The sequence below is a fragment of the Gorilla gorilla genome, chromosome 20 (assembly GCF_029281585.2).
Source record: "Gorilla gorilla gorilla isolate KB3781 chromosome 20, NHGRI_mGorGor1-v2.1_pri, whole genome shotgun sequence".
Taxonomy (NCBI): domain Eukaryota; kingdom Metazoa; phylum Chordata; class Mammalia; order Primates; family Hominidae; genus Gorilla; species Gorilla gorilla.
Genome location: NC_073244.2, coordinates 54,647,285 through 54,668,020, shown reverse-complemented (window position 1 = coordinate 54,668,020; position 20,736 = coordinate 54,647,285). Strand labels below are relative to the sequence as shown.

The following is a 20,736-nucleotide window of genomic DNA, read 5'->3' as shown; positions in this document are numbered from 1 at the left end:
CCTACCAAGAGGCACGAGAGATTCATCCTGCACACCTCCAGGAAAGACAGTTTCCTCTGGGACACCCAGGTCCTGAATGTCCATTCTTGGAAGCTGCAGCCAAGCTAAACACGATTAGAGAAAGGAAGGGTCCCTCTCACCAGGCAACACACAGCTCACCCACAGCACAATGGGACGTCACTGTGACAGGGACCTGGTGCAGCTCCAGCCTCCTGCACTGCAGGGGAGAGCCAGATGTGGATGGAAGAGGCCAAAGGGCGTGAATGTGCACCCTGACCCAGAGCCATGGGGACAGCAGGAGGCTGAGGCCCAGGACTGTCCTTGCCCAACCTGCAGGGTATGTGTGTCACTGTGTGGGTCTGTGTGTGTCTCTTTTGTGTGTGTGTGTGTGTCTGCACAAAGTGTGTGTTGAGGTTTGGTGAAAGAATCACTGTTGAAAAAGGCAGAGGCCTCCACAATTCCCAGGGACCTGAAACACAGACAAAAGGAAAACAGAAGGAGGGACAAGGAGGCAGGACTGAGAGAGGAGGGGACAGAGAGGTGTCCTGGGCCTGACCCCGCCCATGAGCCTGAGAAGTGCTGCTGCCCCGGGAAGAGGCTCAGCGCAGAAGGAGGAAGGACAGCACAGCTGACAGCCCTGCTCAGGAAGTTTCTGGATCCTAGGCTCATCTCCACAGAGGAGAACACACAGGCAGCAGAGACCATGGGGCCCCTCTCAGCCCCTCCCTGCACACAGCACATCAAATGGAAGGGGCTCCTGCTCACAGGTGAGGAGAGAACTTCCTGGGAGAGGACAGGAGGAGGAAGCAGAGTGACTGGATGGGGTCTCCTGGAGAGGATGGAGTACTAAAAAATGAAAGAAGCCAGCACTTTGGGACGCTGAGGTGGCTGGATCACGAGATCAGGAGTTCAAGATCAGTCTGGCCAACACAGTGTAGCCCTGTCTCTACTAAAAATACAAAAAATTAACCAGGTATTGTCGTGTGCTCCTGTAATTCCAGCTACTCAGGAGGCTGTGGCAGGAGAATCACGTGAACCCAGGAGGCAGAAGTTGCAGCGTGCCGAGATAGCGCCACTGCATGCCAGCCTGGGTGACGGTACGAGACTCCGTCCCCAGAAAAAAAAAAAAAAGAAAAAAGAAATAAAAGGAAAGAAGGCTCTGTTGGAGCCTGGATAGGGGAAAATATACCAGAGAGGGACAGGTCAAAACAGGAAAGTCACATTGAACCGGAATTGGTAAGAGGTAGGAAAATCTTAAGTGTTCTGTTTTCCTGATTAATCATCAGGGGCCACCACATTTTGAAAAACGATAATAATAACTATATCAGATGACACTTCAAATAAAAATATAAGCAGGACATGAAACACTGTCCTCAGCAAAAAACCTCAACAATTGGGGGAGAAAAAAAAACACCCAGGGCATGGAGGGCCCTAAGAACTCTCACATCTACAGGAGTCTGCAGCCTGTTCCAGGCACTGGGGTGCAACCAAGATCACAAAAGTCCCTGTCCTCACAGAGCTCACACTGTCATGGGGAGGAAGACAGACATACAAAGAGATCTAGAATGTGAGGTCAGCTGTTAACAAGAACCCTGGAGGGAGCAGAGCAGGGAAAGGTCAGAAAGGGAAGACCCAGGGTCTCTGAAGGAGGTGTCAGGAAAGAAGTCTAAGGATGCCCTGATGTGAGCAGCACCTGACGGGGTCATGCGGACCCCTGGGCAAGAGGATTCCAAACAGAAAAATGCCAAGGTCAGAAGTGGTGAAGGAATGGGGGTCATGCTGCTGACCTTGACCTAGTAGGACAGTAGGACACACACACATACACACACAAAAACACACATACCCCTTTTGTGTGTGTGTTTGTGTGTGTGTGTGTGTGTGTGTGTGTCTTCAAGGCTGAGGATTGAAGAGACCTCCTCAGGACCCAGGGCCCCATCTTTTCACCCCAATACATAGGTATCAATATTGACTGATGCTCTCTCCACCTCCTAGCATCACTTTTAAACTTCTGGAACCCGCCCACCACTGCCCAAGTCACGATTGAAGCCCAGCCACCAAAAGTTTCCGAGGGGAAGGATGTTCTTCTACTTGTCCACAATTTGCCCCAGAATCTTACTGGCTACATCTGGTACAAAGGGCAAATCAGGGACCTCTACCATTACGTTACATCATATGTAGTAGACGGTCAAATAATTATATATGGGCCTGCATATAGTGGACGAGAAACAGTATATTCCAATGCATCCCTGCTGATCCAGAATGTCACCTGGGAAGACGCAGGATCCTACACCTTACACATCATAAAGCGAGGTGATGGGACTGGAGGAGAAACTGGAAATTTCACCTTCACCTTATACCGTAAGTGATTCCACATGATCCCTGGGTGTTGGGGGGCAGGGGTCATTTCTACTTCACACACACACAGGATTGTCAGGCCTAGACTGTGCCTGTGTCCCTCTCTTCATTATGTCCCATGCTGGGGTTTGGGCATTTAGTGCAGGACACACACACAGGAGACAAATTTCAACAGATCAGAATTCCATTCCCGCATCCAGACCCTGCAGACACTTGCTGCAGAGGAAGGACAGTCTGATGGGGGACTCAGCAGGAGGAGATCAGTCTCAGCCAAGCACCTCATGCCCTCTTCATAAATTTGACCCTGAGAAAGACCCTGGAGAACTGAGTAGGGCTTGGCCTGAGGGCTCCCTGAGATACTCTCAGAGAAGCTCAGCCATAGAAACCTCAACCTCCAAACCGTGTCCCTAAATCCTTGCTCCAGATAAAGCTGAGGAGCCTGTGCCAGGGCTGGGTTGTGGCTTCATGGGCAGGGCTTACTGGGACCAAGGATTTACCAGCTATGTGAGGACTGTGTCTCCTGGAGCTGTTCACCAGCCAGGGCTCAGCCCTCAGAGCCTCATCTGGGCAATGGTGTAGAGGACAGAGGTCAAAACAGGAGAGGCAGAGTGGAGAGGACAGAAAGACAAGCTTTGTAGGCCATCAGCCAACTGTCTTAGGAGGCTTAGGAGAGTCCATAGGAAGTCTAATGTCCCTAGAAGCAGAAACAGAAGAGAGAAGATGTACCTGGTAGCAGCTTGTCCACAGGAATCTGATGTAATGGTGCTTTCTCATGGAAGCAAATTAATAATAAATGCTGTTTGTGTGAAACCTCCACTGTGCCAAGCATTAGGTCAAGTGACTGTGAATACTTTAACATTTATTCACAGATAGCATGAAAAGCCACAGTCCATTTGCCATTTAGCTTATTTGATTGAGAGAAAACTGAGGCACAGGAAGGCACAGTCACTGAACCAGAGTCACACCAACACAAAGGGGAGATCGGGGTCACATGAGGTCTGTCTGCAGCCACAGGCCCATCCTCTCCTCCACCAGAAGTGAGGGCTTACTGGGTCCCAAGGACCCCATGTCATTTATTGGCTCAAATCCTCTCTTCTTAGGCATCCAAACCTCAGAGGAGTGAGAGCAAATGGTCAACTGATTAGTCTGTACTCCAGAACTAAATCACCTGCTTCAACCGTCAGAGTCAGTGCAAAAAACATGTCCAGGCCTCCCTCTCAGATCTTAACCCCCATCACTGAACCTGAAATCCTGTGTTTCCCAAAGTGTCCATGTCACTGTCATGAGAGGATCAAGGAGAGGACCTTGTTTTCTTTCCGCACTCACACCCTGCACCAGCACAGGCCCAGCGAGAGACCCACACTCAGGAGCTCTCACATAACAAATGAAGGAATGGAATGAAGAAATGAATGATCCAAAACCTCTTTAGAGACTGGATCTTGGATGCAGAATCCTAGGAGGTTTTAGCCACACCTGTCCCTTGTCCTTCAGAGGCTGACACCCATGTTTCATCCCCCCACTACCTCTTGCCCCTAAAGCAACCCCATCTCATGTAACTCTGAAGCTCTTTGGCCACTGGAGGGTTCTTGGGGCTCCTTGGTCCTGGACTGTGGAACTGGGGGCAGCTGGTCCCTGGGTTCTCTAAAGTCAGTGTAGCCCTCACTGCTCACTGCCATGGTGTCTCTGCCTCTCTCTGCTTCTCTGTGTCCCTCATCTTCCTCCCACTTCATTCTGACTGGCAAGCCCTGTCCTGCACAGCTTCTTCCTCCACCCCTAGGCCTTCCCCAGACACTCCCTCTAACTACGCTGGCTGTTCTGTCCCATTCACACCAACACTGTGGCCTAGCCAACCTCCCAGGAAATAGGAAAGGTGCACAAATCACCTGGAGTTGCCACTCCTGCCAGGCTTCATCTCGAGCCAATGTCCCCAGGTCACTAAGAGAATGAGCTTCCACTGTATTCCCATCCATGGCTATTTCCCTTTGTGAGGCTGACCTGTGGACAAGACCATGGGACAGGGATAGGCAGTCCCTCCAACCACTCTTATAATTGTCAGACAAGTTCTTCTGGCCTCCTGAACAACAACAAAAAAAAATTATTGAAATGGTGATTTGTAGTAAAGAAAGATTTTAATGACTCCAAGTCTGCCAAACAGGAGGACAGAGGTTCATTATTACTCAAATCAGCCTCCCCAGTGGATCAGGGATTAGAGATTTTCAAGGATAGTTTCAGGGGCACAGGACTAAAAAATTAGTACTGCTGATTGTTTGGTGATGGAATCATGCGGGCGGAGGGAAATGATCAGTTTGTGCTTGAATCCGCCTCTAGGTAGGGACCACATGACTGGCTGAGCCATTAGTCATAGGTATGGATGAGGTCAGCCGGTTGCCAGAATGCAAAAGAATGAGAAACATCTCAAAAGACCAATCTCACGTTCTACAATAGTGATGTTATCTATAGGATCAATTAGTTACCAATTTTGTAAACTCTGGCCAAATGACATCGGAGCAGTCAGGGATTATAGAAACTGTGCCAACATTTTAGCAGATTTCTGTTCCCTCCTATAATCTTAATCTCATGGTCTTTCACTAGTTTGACAAAGGCCGTCCCTGGGCAAAGTAAGGGTGTTAGTTTTATGGAGGAACTATTATCATTCTTGCTTCAAAGTTAAACCATAAACTAAATTCCTCCCAAGGTTAGCCTGGCCTATGCCCAGGAATAAGTGAGGACAGCCAGCCAGAGACTAGACGCCAGATGGAGTCAGCCATGCTAGTTTGCTGTCACTGTTGTAATCTCTGCAACGACTCACCAGGGTGTCAGAGGCTGGACAGGCCTGCAGTCACCCAAGCCCATGGGCTCATATCACCCATTTCACTCGTGACTCCATCCTCAACCTGCTATGGAGCTCACATCCTCCGGTCACTTCCTAGAGACTTCTGGCTTCCGGTCAGGCATATAACAAGCTTGGAATTTGTCACTCGATTCCAGCACTAAGTAAAAAAGCTAAGGAATCCCTAGCTTGAGGATGTGTCAATAGAAATTTCCAAAACTGAAACAGGAAAGTTCAAAAAGAGTGGGGAAAAAAAGTGGAACAACTTATTCAACTTCATATTTAATATTTTGTTTTGACAATAGCAATTTTTAAATTATGTAGTTGTGGGACAAATAGAAATGCTGTAACGTACATGTAATAGGAATACTGGTGGTTTTGAGGACCAGTTGGAGGTGACCAGGTGGGTGCTATCTGATGGTTTTACTGCCTATGCCACACACAACTGTTTCCTCATGATGATGCCGTTTTCATAAATTGGAGTTCTTCTTGTGAGGAGACACACGAGCCATTGGCATCTCACTTAGACTCTTCCTATTTCACACAAACTTAAACTCTAGTGGTGTTTCCTGAGCTTAAGAGAAAATGAAGAAAGCATTTCACATACATGTTTTGGGGTCCTCCCGATTTTTCCTAACTCTGCACAGAAATTAGAAGCAGGGAGTTGTTTCTATATTTACTAACATAACACACATCACTTCTTTTAATTTGGCATCCTTCCTCCCTTTATGTAATTGATGCACTGACCAGTTCTTTCCTTTTAAGGGGATGCTCTACTTAAGGAATTGCTAATTTCAAATCACCTTTGGCATCTTTCTTTGAGCATAATGTGATCCTGCTGCAATTCATGGCACACCTAAACATTATTTTGGTCTCAAGAGAAATACTACTACCAGCAATTGATCTTAGATGTTTGGATCATCAGTAAAAGTTTCCACTTATGAAAACATTTTAATGTTTCCTCCAAATTTTTTTTGTTACTAGAGTCAGAACATAACATGAGGTCTAAACTCCTGACACCTTTTTACGGGAAAATTATAGTATTACAAATTGAGCATCAGAAATCCAGAAATCCACAATCTGAAATGCTCCAAAACTCAACACTTCTGACCGCTGATGTGATGCTAAAAAGAAGTGCTCACTGGCGCATTTTGGATTTTAAATTTTTCAGATTTGGGATGCTAAACCAGTACATATATGGCAAATATTCCAAAATTAAAAAATTAGAAATCCAAAACACTTTGTTTTAAGCTTTCTGCATAAGGAGCACTTTATCTGAATGAACTATAGGCACGAGGCTGTACAGGAGATCTCTAGAACCTCCTCATCCTGCATAACTGAAACCGCACACCCACGGAACAATGCCCTATTCCCCTGATCCCAGCTCCTGCAAACTACTATTCTACTCTCTGATTCACCCTGGAATCCACTGATATCAGGTACATAGGGTGGTCAAACTCAGAAAGAGAGTAGAATATCTAATGAGAGAAAGTATCTGCAAGACTTCTTCCCAAATACTGGTCTAATATCCACCAAACACATATGGTCCATGAGGGCCAGACTTCCATCATCAGTTCATGTTCACCCTTTCCACCAGTCAGTTTCGCATTTGCAAACATCCACAAGTATTTCTAGAAAGAGCCACATGGTCCTCACCTGCCCTCTACAGGGGGAAGGGAGCATTGCGGACCCAGAACAGGGCACATGGTCTTGGTCAGAAGCTATCAGCTCTTGCCTGTCCCCTTCACTCTTTGTAGGTCATTCCTTGGACTCTGCTCTATCGTTAGAGGTCACTGGCTCAAGTCAGTCACTATAAGACACCTGGGAAAACTGCAAACTGCCCCACCTTGTGGCTCCACTGCCTGATGACTGAACTGACCTCCAGGCTTGACTCTGGTCTCCCCTGTGTTATTTATGCTGAAGTACCCAGTCCCAGGCCAGGCTTTCCAGTACCCAAAGGGTTTAAGGACAAGGGGAAGTTCCATCATTCATCTCTCGGATGTCCTTGGAAAGGGAAGCTGCAGAGAAAACATACATCGGGGGGCAAAGTAAGACTGAAACTAAGAAGATTCCAGCACTGCATGCTCCAAGTGAGGACCACAAGGTGGGCCAGGCAGGCAGTTGGAGATGGAGGGACTCAGAGAGGCACCAGGGGTTGTGACTGCTGGTCCTGTGTCTTTCCATGACCCAATGCTGCTGCTCAATTCACACCTGAGAAAGTCTGTGCTTCTACCACATAAAGCAGGCAGCCTCACAATCTCTGAGCCCTCAGATTGCCATGCATCTGTCTTGCAACACACACACCTGCCATGGGCTTTTAAGGACTGGGGTGGGCTGAGAGGTGGGAAATGCCAACTCTGATTGAAAAATGCTTTCGGAGGAATCAAAGGTGCCACACAGGGCAATCTTCTCTCTGTTTTCTGCACAGTGGAGACTCCCAAGCCCTCCATCTCCAGCAGCAACTTAAACCCCAGGGAGGCCATGGAGACTGTGATCTTAAACTGTGATCCTGAGACTCCGGACGCAAGCTACCAGTGGTGGATGAATGGTCAGAGCCTCCCTATGACTCGTAGGTTTCAGCTGTCCGAAACCAACAGGACCCTCTTTCTATTTGGTGTCACAAAGTATACTGCAGGACCCTATGAATGTGAAATACAGAAGTCAGGGAGTGCCAGCCGTAGTGACCCAGTCACCCTGAATCTCCTCCGTGAGTATCTTCTGTTCCTCTGTGAGCCAGGCTGCCATCCCAAATACACATGGCCAGAGGCCAGGCCTCTCAGTCCCTCTCAGGTGCAAGTACAGAAACCTTTACCCCTAGGCATCAAAGCTGGCCATGACTTTCTGCCCCAGGCAAACCAGAGTAGGCCTAGGCTTGATCAACAATAGGAGAAAAGAGGCTGCTCCTGTCATGGGAGACTCAGGGTCCACAGCTTGTGATAGGAGAAACAGGTGCATGTCCCAGGCTCCAGATCAATGAACAGGGCGGGGATTTGGCTGGGACTTCAGTGTTGCGACTTGGCTCACAGGGTCACTGTGGCCCTTCCACAGACCAGGATTTTCCCTTCCCTCTGACAATAGTGCCTGTGACTTTATGCTCTTTGCTCCAGATGGCCTGGATGCCCCTACCATTTCTTCCTCATACACCTACTACCATACAAGGGAAGTCCCCAAGCTCTCCTGCCTCACAGACTCTCACCCACTGGCAGAGCATTCTTGGCTGATAGATGGGAAGTTCCAGCAATCAGCACAAGTGTTCTTTATCCCTCAAATCACTAAAACATATAGAGGGCTCTATGTCTGTTTCATCCATAACTCAGCCACTGGTGGAACAAATCTCATAATCAAGAGTACCACAGTCCCTGGTAAGTTGATCCCTGAAGCATTGGCAATATGTTTTCCAGTGAAGTCTATCTAGCTATCAGGGAAGAGCCACCTGCCCTCTGCAAAGGGAGAGGGAAAATCAAAACCCCAGGACAGGGAATATGTTTCTACTCCAAAACCACCAGCTTTTGCCTGTCCCCTCACTCTTTCTAGATCATTCTTTAGACTATACACTAACAATGAACAGTCTGAAAGGAAATTAAGGAAAGAAATTCAATTCACATTAACATCAAAAGGAATAAAATATTTTGGAATAAGTTTAACCAAAAAGTCAAATGATTATACCTTGAAAACTACAAAACATTGCTGAAAGAAATTAAAGATGATATCAATATATGGAAAGACATTTCATTTTCATGGATTGGAAGACTCAATATTGTTAGAAAGATAATACTACCCAAAGTGACTTGCAGATTCAATGCAACCCCTCCCAGAATCACAGTAACATGTTTTGCAGAATTAGAAAACTCCGTCCTAAATCTGACCTGACAGGCTCTTATTAATGACTGCCACAACAGAAACACTGAGAAAAAGATGCAACCATGAAAAGGTGGAAAGTTCTGATGACATAGAAAATAGCAATCAGCCTTTCTCACATCCCAAAGCCTTAAAAAATATACGAGTGCAGCATGGCCAGTATGGAATTGACCAAAAACTAATCACCAAGCTAGAAACGTGACGAGAGAAAAAAAGGGCAAGAATATCTTTGGCTTATCACCTCCCACTTTTGCCTACTAATCTGACGCTGAAAAGAAATGCTCACTGGAGCATTTTAGATTTTGAATCTTTCAGATTTGGGATGCTAAACCAGTAAGTATATGACAAATATTTCAGAATCAAAAAATGTCAGAAATCCAAAACACTTTTTGTCCTAAGTCTTATGCATAATACTCAATCTGTGTGAACTATAGGCATCAAGCTCTACAGCAGATCTCTAGAAACTCCCTACCTTGCATAACTGAACCTGCACACCCATGAACAACTTCTGATTCTCCCCACTCCCAGCTCCTGGCAACCAGCAGTCTCTTCTCATATTCACTCTGGAATCCACTTACATGAGGTCCCTAGAGTAGTCGAACCCAGGAAATCACAGAGTAGATTGTTCAATGAAAGAAAATATTTGCAAAACTTCGCTCCAAATTTGTCTCATATCCATCAAACACACGTGGTCCATGATGACCAGATTTCCAGCAGTTCATTCCCACCCTTTCCACCAGTCAGTTCTACATTTGCAAATGTCCACATGTATTTCTGGAAAGACCAACATGGTCCTCAGCTGCCCTCTGCAGAAGGAGAGGAAACTTAAAGAACCCAAGACAGGGAACATGGTTCTGCTCCAAAGCCACCAGCTCTTGCCTGTCCCCTTCACTCTTTCTAGATCATTCCTTGCACTCTGTTCTATCTTTAGAGGTCACTGGTTCAAGTAAGTCATCATGAAACACCTGCAAAAAACTGCCCCACCTTGTGCCTCCACTGCCTGATGACTGAGCTGACCTCCAGGCTTGACTCTGGTCTCCCCTGTGTTATTTCTGCTGAAACATCCAGTCCCAGGCCAGGCTGCTCAGTATCTTCAGGGTTTCAGGACAATGGGAAGTCCCATTATTACTCATCTCTAGAATGTCCTTGGAAATGGAAGCTGCAGAGAAATCTCATCTAGGGGGGCAAAGTAGGATGGAATTTGGAAGGGGCCCAGCAGTTGCACATTCCAGGTAAGGAACCCAAGGTGAGCCAGCCAGTCAACTGATTAGGGAGGGACTGGGAGGGGTACCGGGGCTGTGACTCCCACTGACGTGTCTGTCCATGACCCAACACTGCTGCTCAATTGACACTTCAGAAAGTCTGTGCTTTCCTAAGAAGAAGCAGGCGGCCTCACGGTCTTTGAGCCCTTAGATCATCATGCATCTGTCTTGTGACACACACACCAGTTATTGGCTTTCAAGGACTCAGGTGGGCTGAGAGGTGGGAGATGCTAACTCTGATTGAAGGATGCCTGTGGAGGAATCAGAGGTGCCACACACGACAATCTTCTCTCTGTTATCCACACGGCGAAGCTGCCCAAGCCCTAAATCACCATCAACAACTTAAACCCCAGGTAGAATAAGGAGGTCTTAGCCTTCACCTGTGAACCTAAGAGTGAGAACTACACCTACATTTGGAGGCTAAATGGTCAGAGCCTCCCGGTCAGTCCCAGGGTAAAGCGACGCATTGAAAACAGGATCCTCATTCTACCCAGTGTCACGAGAAATGAAACAGGACCCTATGAATGTGAAATACGGGACTGAGATGGTGGCATGCGCAGTGACCCAGTCACCCTGAATGTCCTCTGTATCTTTTGTTCCTCTGTGGGCCAGGCCACCAGCTTAAATCCAAATGACCAGGGGCCAGGCCTCTCAGTCTCTCTCCAGTCCAAGTATAGACAACTTTACTTCTGGACATCCAAGTTGTCCATGACTCCCTGCCCTGGGAAAACCTGGGTAGGCACATCCTTAACCAAGAATATAAGGGGAGTGGACGCTCTTGTCATGGGAGACTTGGGGCCCACATCTTGTGGAGGGAGAAACAGGTGAATACTTCAGGGTTCGGCTCAGTGAACATAGAGGGGGTTTTGCTGGGACTTGAGGGTGTGTCTTGGCTCAGAGGGTCGCTGTGTCCCTTTAAGAGACAAGGAACATCCCCTTCCCTCAGATGACATCACCTGTGGCTTTATTCTCTTTGCTCCAGATGGTCCAGACCTCCCCAGAATTCACCCTTCATACACCAATTACCGTTCAGGAGATAACCTCTACTTGTCTTGCTTCGCGGACTCTAACCCACCGGCACAGTATTCTTGGACAATTAATGGGAAATTTCAGCAATCAGGACAAAATCTCTTTATCCCCCAAATTACTACAAAGCATAGCGGGCTCTATGTTTGCTCTGTTCATAACTCAGCCACTGGCGAGGAAAGCTCCACATCCTTGACAGTCAAAGTCTCTGGTAAGTGGATCCCAGCATCCTTGGCAGTAGGGTTTTAGGTGGAGTCTATCTGGCTTTCAGAGAAGAGTCAGGAAAACATTTTTATTCCCAGCCTGTGTCCCATGGGCAAAAGCAAATCCCGAATTCTCCTCCTGAACCCTCCCAATTTGTCTCTACAAACTCTCTTCTCCTTGTTTTTCTGTTTTCTCATGGCTGACCTTGTGTTTGGCCTGAGAAAGGTAGGGAGGGGTCATTATCAGCCCTGAGCCCTATGTGGTAGAAGAGGCTTCACAGAGGGACAAGAAGGAGAGTCCTCAAGATCAAGTTGCTTCTGGATGTCACCAACACATCCCCTTCTGCCACGTCTTTTTTTTCTTGTACCTATTCCATGAGCTACAAGGAACATCTGAGGCTTTGAAACAAGCTCACACTTTTCCCCCAGATGAGAGGAGGAAGCCCCTTGGGTGAGGGAGGAGCAGCTCAGACTCTGCTTCCTGCTCTGCTCCGGGCTCCTCTGGTGACTGGCCCTGCTTGACTCCACCTGGGGTGGGACCAGCATGTGTGGAGAAAGAGCCCTTGTGGCCTGCCCTGAATTTCGCTAAATGGAGCTGCCAGTTGAAGCCAAGCCTCCCCCGGGCCAGGCTGCAGGGAAATGAGAAGAGAAGGAGCCTCAGGGCAGACTCCTGAGCCTGGTCCTGGCTCTGAAGTCAGCGGTTGTATGAAGCTGTGGGCACAGTACGTGGGACACAGCATGGAGGACAGTGACTGATGCAGAGCTAGAGAAATAGGGAGATTCACCCCTGGGGCTCTGCATGGCAGGAAAGGGGCAGTGCCAAAAAGTGTGTAATTATAGAGAGGGTAAGACTACCAGACACTTTATATATATCTAATATAAGGCTTACCATTAACTGTTTCTAAGTGTGCAATTTAGTGTTGTGTAACCATCACACTATCCATTTCCAGAACTTTTTCCTCTTACCATATTAAACCTCTGTACCCAATAAACAGTAACTCTCACTCCTTCTCCCTCTAACCCTTAGCACCCACCATTCTAATTTCTGTCTCTATGTAACTGGCTATTCTAACTATCTTTTATAAATGAAATTATATAATAATTATCCTTTTGTGTCTGGCTTATTTCAGTTAGCATAATATCTTCAAGGTTCATCCATTTTGCACGATGTATTGGAATTTTATTCCTTGTTAAGGTTGAATAACATTTCAATGTATAGACACACCTCATTTGCCTACCCACTTATCTTTCAATGGACTTTTTGGTTGTTTCCATTTTTTCGCTAGTGTGAGTAATGCTTCTCTGAACATCAGTGCACAAATATTTGTTCAAATTTCTTTCAATTCTATGGGGAGTATGTCCAGAAGTGGAATTGCTGGATGAAACGGTAATTTATTGTTTAATTTTTTGAGAAACAGCACACCAATTTTTACAGTGGCTATAACATTTCCCATCCCCATCAGCAATGCACTAGAGCTCCAATTTTTCCATCTGCTTGAAAACACCTGTTGTTTTGTGTTGCTGTCATTGTTGCTGTTTATCAAAGCCATCCTAAAGTGTGTGAGGTGGTGTAACATTGTGGTTTTGATTTGCACATCTCTAAGTATTCATGATGCTGAGGAACTTTGCATGGGCTTACTGGATATTTGTGTATCCTCCTTGGAGAAAAATCCATTTTAATCTTTTGTTCATTTTTTAATTGGGTTTTTGGATGTTTGCTGTTGTTGACTTGTAGCTTTTCATGTATTCTGGAAATTAATTTCTTATCACACATATAATTTGCAAGTATTTTTATCATTTCATGGGTTGCCTTTTTACTTTCTTGATAATGTTCTTCAATATATAAAAGGTTTTGATTTTTATGAAGTCCGATTTATCCATTTTATTTGTTGCCTGTGCTTTTGTTGTTACAACCAGGAAATCATTGTGAAATCCAGCATCATGAAGCTTTTCTTCTAAGAGCTGTATAGTTTTTGCTCTTACATTTAGATCTTTGATCTATTATGGGTTGATTTTTTTACATGGTGTTATGTAAAGGTTCTAGTCTTCTTGCCCTTGGATATCCAGCTTTCCCAATATCATTTGGTGAGAACACTGTCCCTTCCCCATTGGATGATCTTGGCACACTCGATGAAAATCATTTGGCCATATATGCAAGAATTTCTTTCTGGGCTATTATACTTCATTAATTTCTATGTCCTCCTTGATGCCAGTACCACACTGTATTGATTACTGGGGCTTTGTAGTAAATGCTGAAATCAGGAAGTGTGAGTCCTCCAGCTTCATTCTTCCTCTTCAAAGCTGTGTGTCTATTTAGAGTCATGAGATGCAATATAAATTTTAGGACAGATTTTTCTTTTTCTGCAAAAATGTCACTGAGATTCTGATAGGAATTGCATTGAATCCGCAGCTCACTTTGGGCAGCACTGTCCTCCTAACAATATTGAGTCTTCCAATTCATGAAAACAAAATGTCTTTCAATTTATTGATGTCATCTTTCATTTCTTTCAGCCATATTTTGTAGATTTCAGGTATAATCATTTCACCTCTTTGGTTAAACTTATTCCTAAATATTTTACTCTTTTTGATGTTAATATAAATTGAAATTTTTTTCTTAATTTCCCTTCAGACTGTTCATGGTTAGTGTATTGAAATACAACTGATGTTTGAATGTTGATTTTGTATTGTGCAACGTTACTGAATTTATTTATTAATTCTAATAGGTTTGTTCCACCTTTAGTATTTTCTACATATAAGTTCAAGTTATCTATAAACAGAAATAATTTTACTCCTTCCTTCCAATTTGAATGTCTTTTTTTAAATTCTTGCCCAATTTTTCTGACTAGACCTTTCAACACTATGTTGAATAAAAGTGTCAAAAGTGGGCATCCTTGTCTTATTCCTGCTCATACAAGGAAAGCTTTCAGTCTTTCTCCGTTGAGTATGATGTTACCATTGGGTTTTTCACATATTGCTTTTATGTTGAAGTGGTTTCCTTCCATTCTTACAATGTTTTTCTGATGAAAAAATATTGAATTTCATCAAATGCTTTTACTGATTCAATCTTATTACTGATTATAGTTTTATTCATCTTTTTGTGTGTTTCTAGGAGTTTGTCTATTTCATCTAGGTTATCCAATTTATTGGCATAAAATTATTTATAGTACTTTCATAAGCATTATTTTATAAGAATTGGTAGTAATCGCTTCATTTTTCTTTCTTTCTTTCTTTTTCTTTCTTTTTTTTTTTTTTTTTTTTGTTGTTGTTGAAGAGAGAGAGACAGGCTGTCACTCTGTAGGCCAGCCTAGGATGGAATACAGTGGTGTGATTATGGCTCACTGCAGCCTCAACCTCCTGGGCTCAAGCAATTCTCCTTCTTCAGCCTCCCAAGATGCTAGGACTACAGGTGCATGTCACCATGCCCAGCTAATTGGTTTTTTATTTTTTTGTACACACAGCGTCTCCCCAGGTTACCAACGCTGGTCCAAACACCTGGTCTCAAGAAATCCTTCTGCTGTGACCTCCCAAAGTGCTAGGATTAAAACATGACCCACCATGCTCAGAGTCCATTTTCATTTCTGATTTGAGTAATTTTAAACTTTTCTCTTTTTTTCTTAGTCAATCTAGTTAATGGTTGTCAATTTCGTTGATTTTATTTTGAAGAATCAACTTTTGGTTTCATTAATTTGCTCTATTCTTTTTCCATTCTCCATTTTATTTATGTCCACTCTAATCCTTATTATTTCCCTCATTCTCTGTGCTTGGGTTTAGTTTGTTCTTCTTTCATATCCTGAAGTGTTAAAGTAGGTTGCTGACCTGAGATCTTTCTTCTTTTTTAATGTAAGAGTTTACAGTTATAAATTTCTTGCACAAGACTCAACTTCTCTGAACCTCTGACTCCTTACCTGAATATTGCAATGACAGTGCTTTCTTCATACCATTCTTTTAAAGATGTAATGCAATCAATGAAACAAGATGCCACACACAGAGGAACCAATGTCAGCTACTATATTACTGTCATCATCATTAACCTTGAGGTCAAATAGTCCTAGAATGAAATCTCAGATCCACCTGTCACTAGCCATATGACACCAGGAAAGATTTACACCACGCTAAGCTTCTGTCTTTTCATTGCCAAAATGGAGATAATGTCTACCTGACAGGGCTATTGTGTGGATTAAATGAGATACAGGGAAGTATTTAGCACAGGGCCTGACACATAGGAAGTGCCCCTTAACAGTACCTACCTTTTTCCATATATATATATGGAAAAAGAGGTAACACATAAAACACTAGGACATGGTTACTGACTACTTGTGGGAGAGAAAGAAAAAAAGCTAAGTGCAAAGAATCAAGCCTGGTATGGTAGTATTTACCAACTGAGATGCATCCAAGATGGGATTAGACATACAAGATAATTTATCAGGGAAGACACCTGTGAGGGAATGTGGGGCAGGCATGAAGGTAGTATGGGAGAACCCACAGACCACTATACAGAGCTGATTCCTGTGAAAAAGAAAGAGAAAGAAGTTTTAGGTACCAATGCAGTTCTAAGAGTTTTTTCAAGGCTGATGAGGAATCCTCCAACCAGTCACCCATTAGAGTTAAAGAGAGCCTCAGAGAACTAGGCTTGCTTTCACACCCTTGCTGGGAGCCTGTAGGAAAGAAGCTTTCTGTGCAAAAGAGGTGGTGAATTTGAAATGCACTGACGTGGGCCTTCTGCCAATCAGGTCCCTGCCATGGAGACCTGACAGAGTCTCATTCATAACTGCCACAACAGAAACACCGAGAAAAAGATGCGACCATGAAAAGGTGAAAATGCGGCAAGCTCTAATGACATAGAAAATAGCAATCAGCCTTTCTCACATCTGAAAGCCTTCCAAAATATCTGAGTGCAGTAGAGAATTGACAGAGGACTGATCACCAACCGAGACACATGGTGAGAGGGAAAAAAAACCTGCAAGAATATAATCATCTCCCATCAATATTCCAAGAGAAATAATGTAGTCCTTGAAGAAACAATTATAGAGTACCTCATGTTACATGCTTTTTCCTGATGCTCCCCCATGTAAAATAACATCACGTTCATTCCTTCTTTACTTTTCTTTCCATGACAGCTTCTACAAGAATAGGACTTCTTCCTCTCCTTAATCCAACATAGCAGCTGTGATGTCATTTCTGTATTTCAGGAAGACTGGCAGGTATGATGGCCTTTTCTCTTATCCTGGTTCCTGCAGGGCTGACTGCCATGCTTGGGAGAGGGAAAAGACTTATTTGCCTGTATCTGGGACTGGATCTCCTCCTTCCTCCACTAAACTCCTGCTTCTCAGCACTAATTCCTGCAGTTCCCTTTCTCCCTGGCCTTTATTCTCCCTGTACCCCACTGTCTTTTAGACATAATTATCTCCAGCCTCTGCTCATTTGTTTCTCAGATTCAAATGAGAAACACAGTTTCACATGGTGAAACCCTCTTCATTATTTTTAACATCTCTCAATAGTGTAATTCTCTCCATTCCCATAAAGCTCAACCACTTCTCAAAGTATTGCTTGACTTCTTGTCTCCAGACTTTGAAATCTTCCTTGCATATGATTGCCTCATTACCTTTCTAAAATCTAGTTAATTCACTTAATCAAGAATCTCCAGGGGTCTACTCTAGCCACTTTGATAAGTTCACATTTCTTCCATTTACTAAGCCTTCTCACTTCCTTTACCTCTACTTCCTAGTATAAATCCTCCATCCTAATTAGAACTGTCTTCCTACACATCCCTGCCCCTTCACCCATATAGACATAAAATTCTTAGTTCCAATGTTATGTCTAAAAACAGAGTGAAATCCTTTCCACCATCTGCACTGCAGACTTAACCACACCCTTCATCACAAGCAACATCTGACCTCATGGAGAACAAAGACTTTAGGATTAACATGTGAACCTGAGACTCAGGACACAACCTATGTGTGGTTGAGATCTTTTCCTGATGACCAGTTCATGTGTTTAAAAAAGATACAGAAATGCAGAAGGCAAGGTCCCTACCCCAGGAGACATAAAGCCTAAGACAGGAAATGAGACCTGAAAATAATCATGATACCAAAATAGAAAAAATTGAATGCCACAAGAAATCAGAGAAATCTGATGGGAAATAGAGCTACACATTGGAATCACTGGAAAACATTTTTAAAAGTGGATGCTCAAGCCCCACCCATTAGTTCCAGTTTAAAGGTCTGGAGAGGGACCCAGGCATTGGTAATTTTTAAGTCTTCCCTGACACTACTAACATGTAACAAGGATGGAGAACTCTTGTTCTAATAGGTAGAACTTAAAACTAAATCAATGATTTTCTGCTGGAAGTACTGGAATTACCTAAGGACCTTTTTCAACATACATAAGACTATACTTTTTTGGCCCTATTTATGAATGGGCTACACCAAGAACACAGTAATCCTATTGAGAAACAGAAGCTGAATGGAAAAGCCACCTTATTTGATATATTAAATTATATAGAAGGCATTTTCAAATAAGGGAGAAGTGATGCTAAACCTTCTCTAAATAATATTTATGGGAATGTTAATAATATGAGTATTCTAGGCTGGGTGCGATGGCTCACGCCTGCAATCCCAGCAGTTTGGGAGGCCGAGGTGGGCGGATCACGATGTCAGGAGATCGAGACCATCCTGGTTAACACGGTGAAACCCCATCTCTACTAAAAATGCAAAAACAAAATTAGCCATGTGTGGTGGCAGGCACCTGTAGCCCCAGCTACTCAGGAGGCTGAGGCAGGAGAATGGCATGAACCCGGGAGGCGGAGCTTCCAGTGAACTCAGATCGCACCACTGCACTCCAGTCTGGGTGACAGAGTGAGACTCCATCTGAAAAAAAATTTTTTTAAATGAGTATTCTAAAAATTATATGAAATTTCTGGAAATCAAATATGTTATCATAGTGTCATATGCCACAGAAGTAACTAGATTTCTATGTGAGCTGTGTCTTTACCATAATAAATTCTCATTAGATTTTTAACCATAGTCAGTTTAAATCTTTGTGATTCCCAGACAGTTGCTTTGATTCTTCCTCAGAGTATTTACAATCAGCTACAGTCCAAAATTGCTTTTTCTTCAAGGAGATTTATGGAAAAGACTATGAAAAGGACTCTTGAACACAAGCTCCTGATAACTTCAAGATCATACCACTGGACTAAGAACTTTCAAAATTTTAATGAACAGGCTGATACTTCATGAAATTCAAGACAAAGAAGAAAAATACTCAATGTTATTGGACTAAATAATCAAAAGGATAATGTTTTCATAATTTTCTATTTGAAAATGTGCTGATTCTTGGAATGTTTTATTCTCCAGATTTATGAACTTTTTTTCTTGAGCAATTGGTAAAGTATACTTTTGTAAACAAAAATAGAAACATTTGCTTTTGCTCTCTATCTGAGTGCCCCAGAATTGGGAATCTATTCATGAGTATTCATATGTTTATGGTAATAAAGCTATTTGCACAAGTTCAGTAAGAATCTGCTCTCTTTATAACAGGACACATTTGAAAACATTGGTTATATTACCAAGGCTTTGACTGGGATGTTATATTTGAGAATATACATAGAATAAACCCATAGGGAATGCAGGCAAAGTCTGAAGTGGGCCTTGGTTTGGCTTCCTAGTCTCAAGAGGTTTTTGGAAGTTTAATCTGAGATTCTTATCAAAAACTTCTAGCAAAGGGGAGTTTAAAAAGAGCCTCTATGGTCCATTGCTACTCTTGCCGCACTTAGCTAAAAAATCTGGGCAAGTTCGGTGAGACTCAACCTATTTTGCAAACGAATTCATCCTACTGGAATTATCTTTGGTAAAAATAGAGACTCCTATAGACAGAAAAACTATGTTGAAAAGAAAAACTGTAGTACACCTGTTACCAGATTGAACCACTGTTCATTATCTTTGAGTATTTATAATCCACTGGTAGACTGGACTGGACCCTGAATTCTTTTAGTTCTTCCAATTCAGTTTTCTCCAATGAAATCATTAAGAACAAGAGCGGCTCTGTTCCTGAAGCCATATAAGGTGGAGGTGGACAACTCAATGTAAATTTCATGGGAAAACCCTCGTGTCTGAGGTGGGGGCCACTAAGAGCTCAGCACATGTTCAACACCATAACTTAGAGACACTCAAACTGCAAACCATGACAAGATGATGACTTTACACTGTGGACAGCTTTTCCCAAGATGTCAGAACAAGACTATCAATCTTGATGAGACTCTTACCTCTCTTAATTTGTCCTTGCTTATGCCTGTCTCCTTTGCTTCCCAGAATAATGCTGTATTTAGGATTTCACAAGAAGTAGCTTCTGAGAGTAAGTTAACAGTGTCAGGTATATCATGTCAACCATACTTTTTTTTTTATAAGATGGAGTTTCGCTCTTGTTGCCCATGCTGGAGTGCAATGGCATAATCCTGGCTCACCACAACCTCTGCCTCCTGTGTTCAAGTGCTTCTCCTGCTTCAGCCTCCCGAGTAACTGGGATTACAGGCATGCACCACCACGCCCAGCTAATTTTGTATTTTCAGTAGAGACAGGGTTTCTCCATGATGGTCAGGCTGGTCTCAAACTCCCGACCTCAGGTGATCCTCACGCCTCACCCTCCCAAAGTGCTGGGATTACAGGCGTGAGCCACCGGAACCAGCCCACCCATTTTTACATATCGAGAGATCCTTTAATCCACCCAAAGTCTGACGTTAGCTGCACCTGTAACACAACTTTTTCCTCAAATGTATGGAGATTTTTTTAGGCTTCCACTTCTATACTTGCCTATTCTCACTCCCTGTTTTAATTTAACATAGACATGCAATGCTAGATAATAGAATTGCTCTCCATCAGCTGAACAGGGGGAAGCCTGTGCAGTTTCTGACCCTTCTTGTTGCACATGGATAAATACATCGGGTTTTATAGAGACTCAGCTGTAAAAATCATTAAATGTGCTGCCTGGTTAAAATGACTAGACTCTTCTGGCTTCTTCCTTGATCTATCCTATTGTAGTTGGTTTGCATCTTGCCTAAGGTGCATATTCCAAACTCTTGATATTTTCCTCCTGATAGTCATACTGGTAGTCTCCATCGTGTGGTGCAATCTACAGATGTTTTTATTTGTGTGCAGCCATTCTTGAAATATCAAATGGTTTCTCTTGGGCTGGAATTACAAAAACTCAA

At 43.6% G+C, this 20,736-nt stretch overlaps 1 protein-coding gene across 1 annotated transcript; it reads left to right on the top strand.

Annotated features, from left to right (window-relative positions):
* Positions 1-578: 578 nt before the first annotated feature.
* Positions 579-18,788, top strand: LOC115931550 (pregnancy-specific beta-1-glycoprotein 5). The gene is given in 7 exon segments (XM_063701406.1): positions 579-767; positions 1,993-2,358; positions 6,111-6,115; positions 10,618-10,891; positions 11,288-11,542; positions 16,652-16,735; positions 18,652-18,788. Coding segments are annotated over 6 exon segments (1,008 nt in total). The 5' UTR covers positions 579-703; the 3' UTR covers positions 16,696-16,735; positions 18,652-18,788.
* The last annotated feature ends 1,948 nt before the right edge of the window (positions 18,789-20,736 follow it).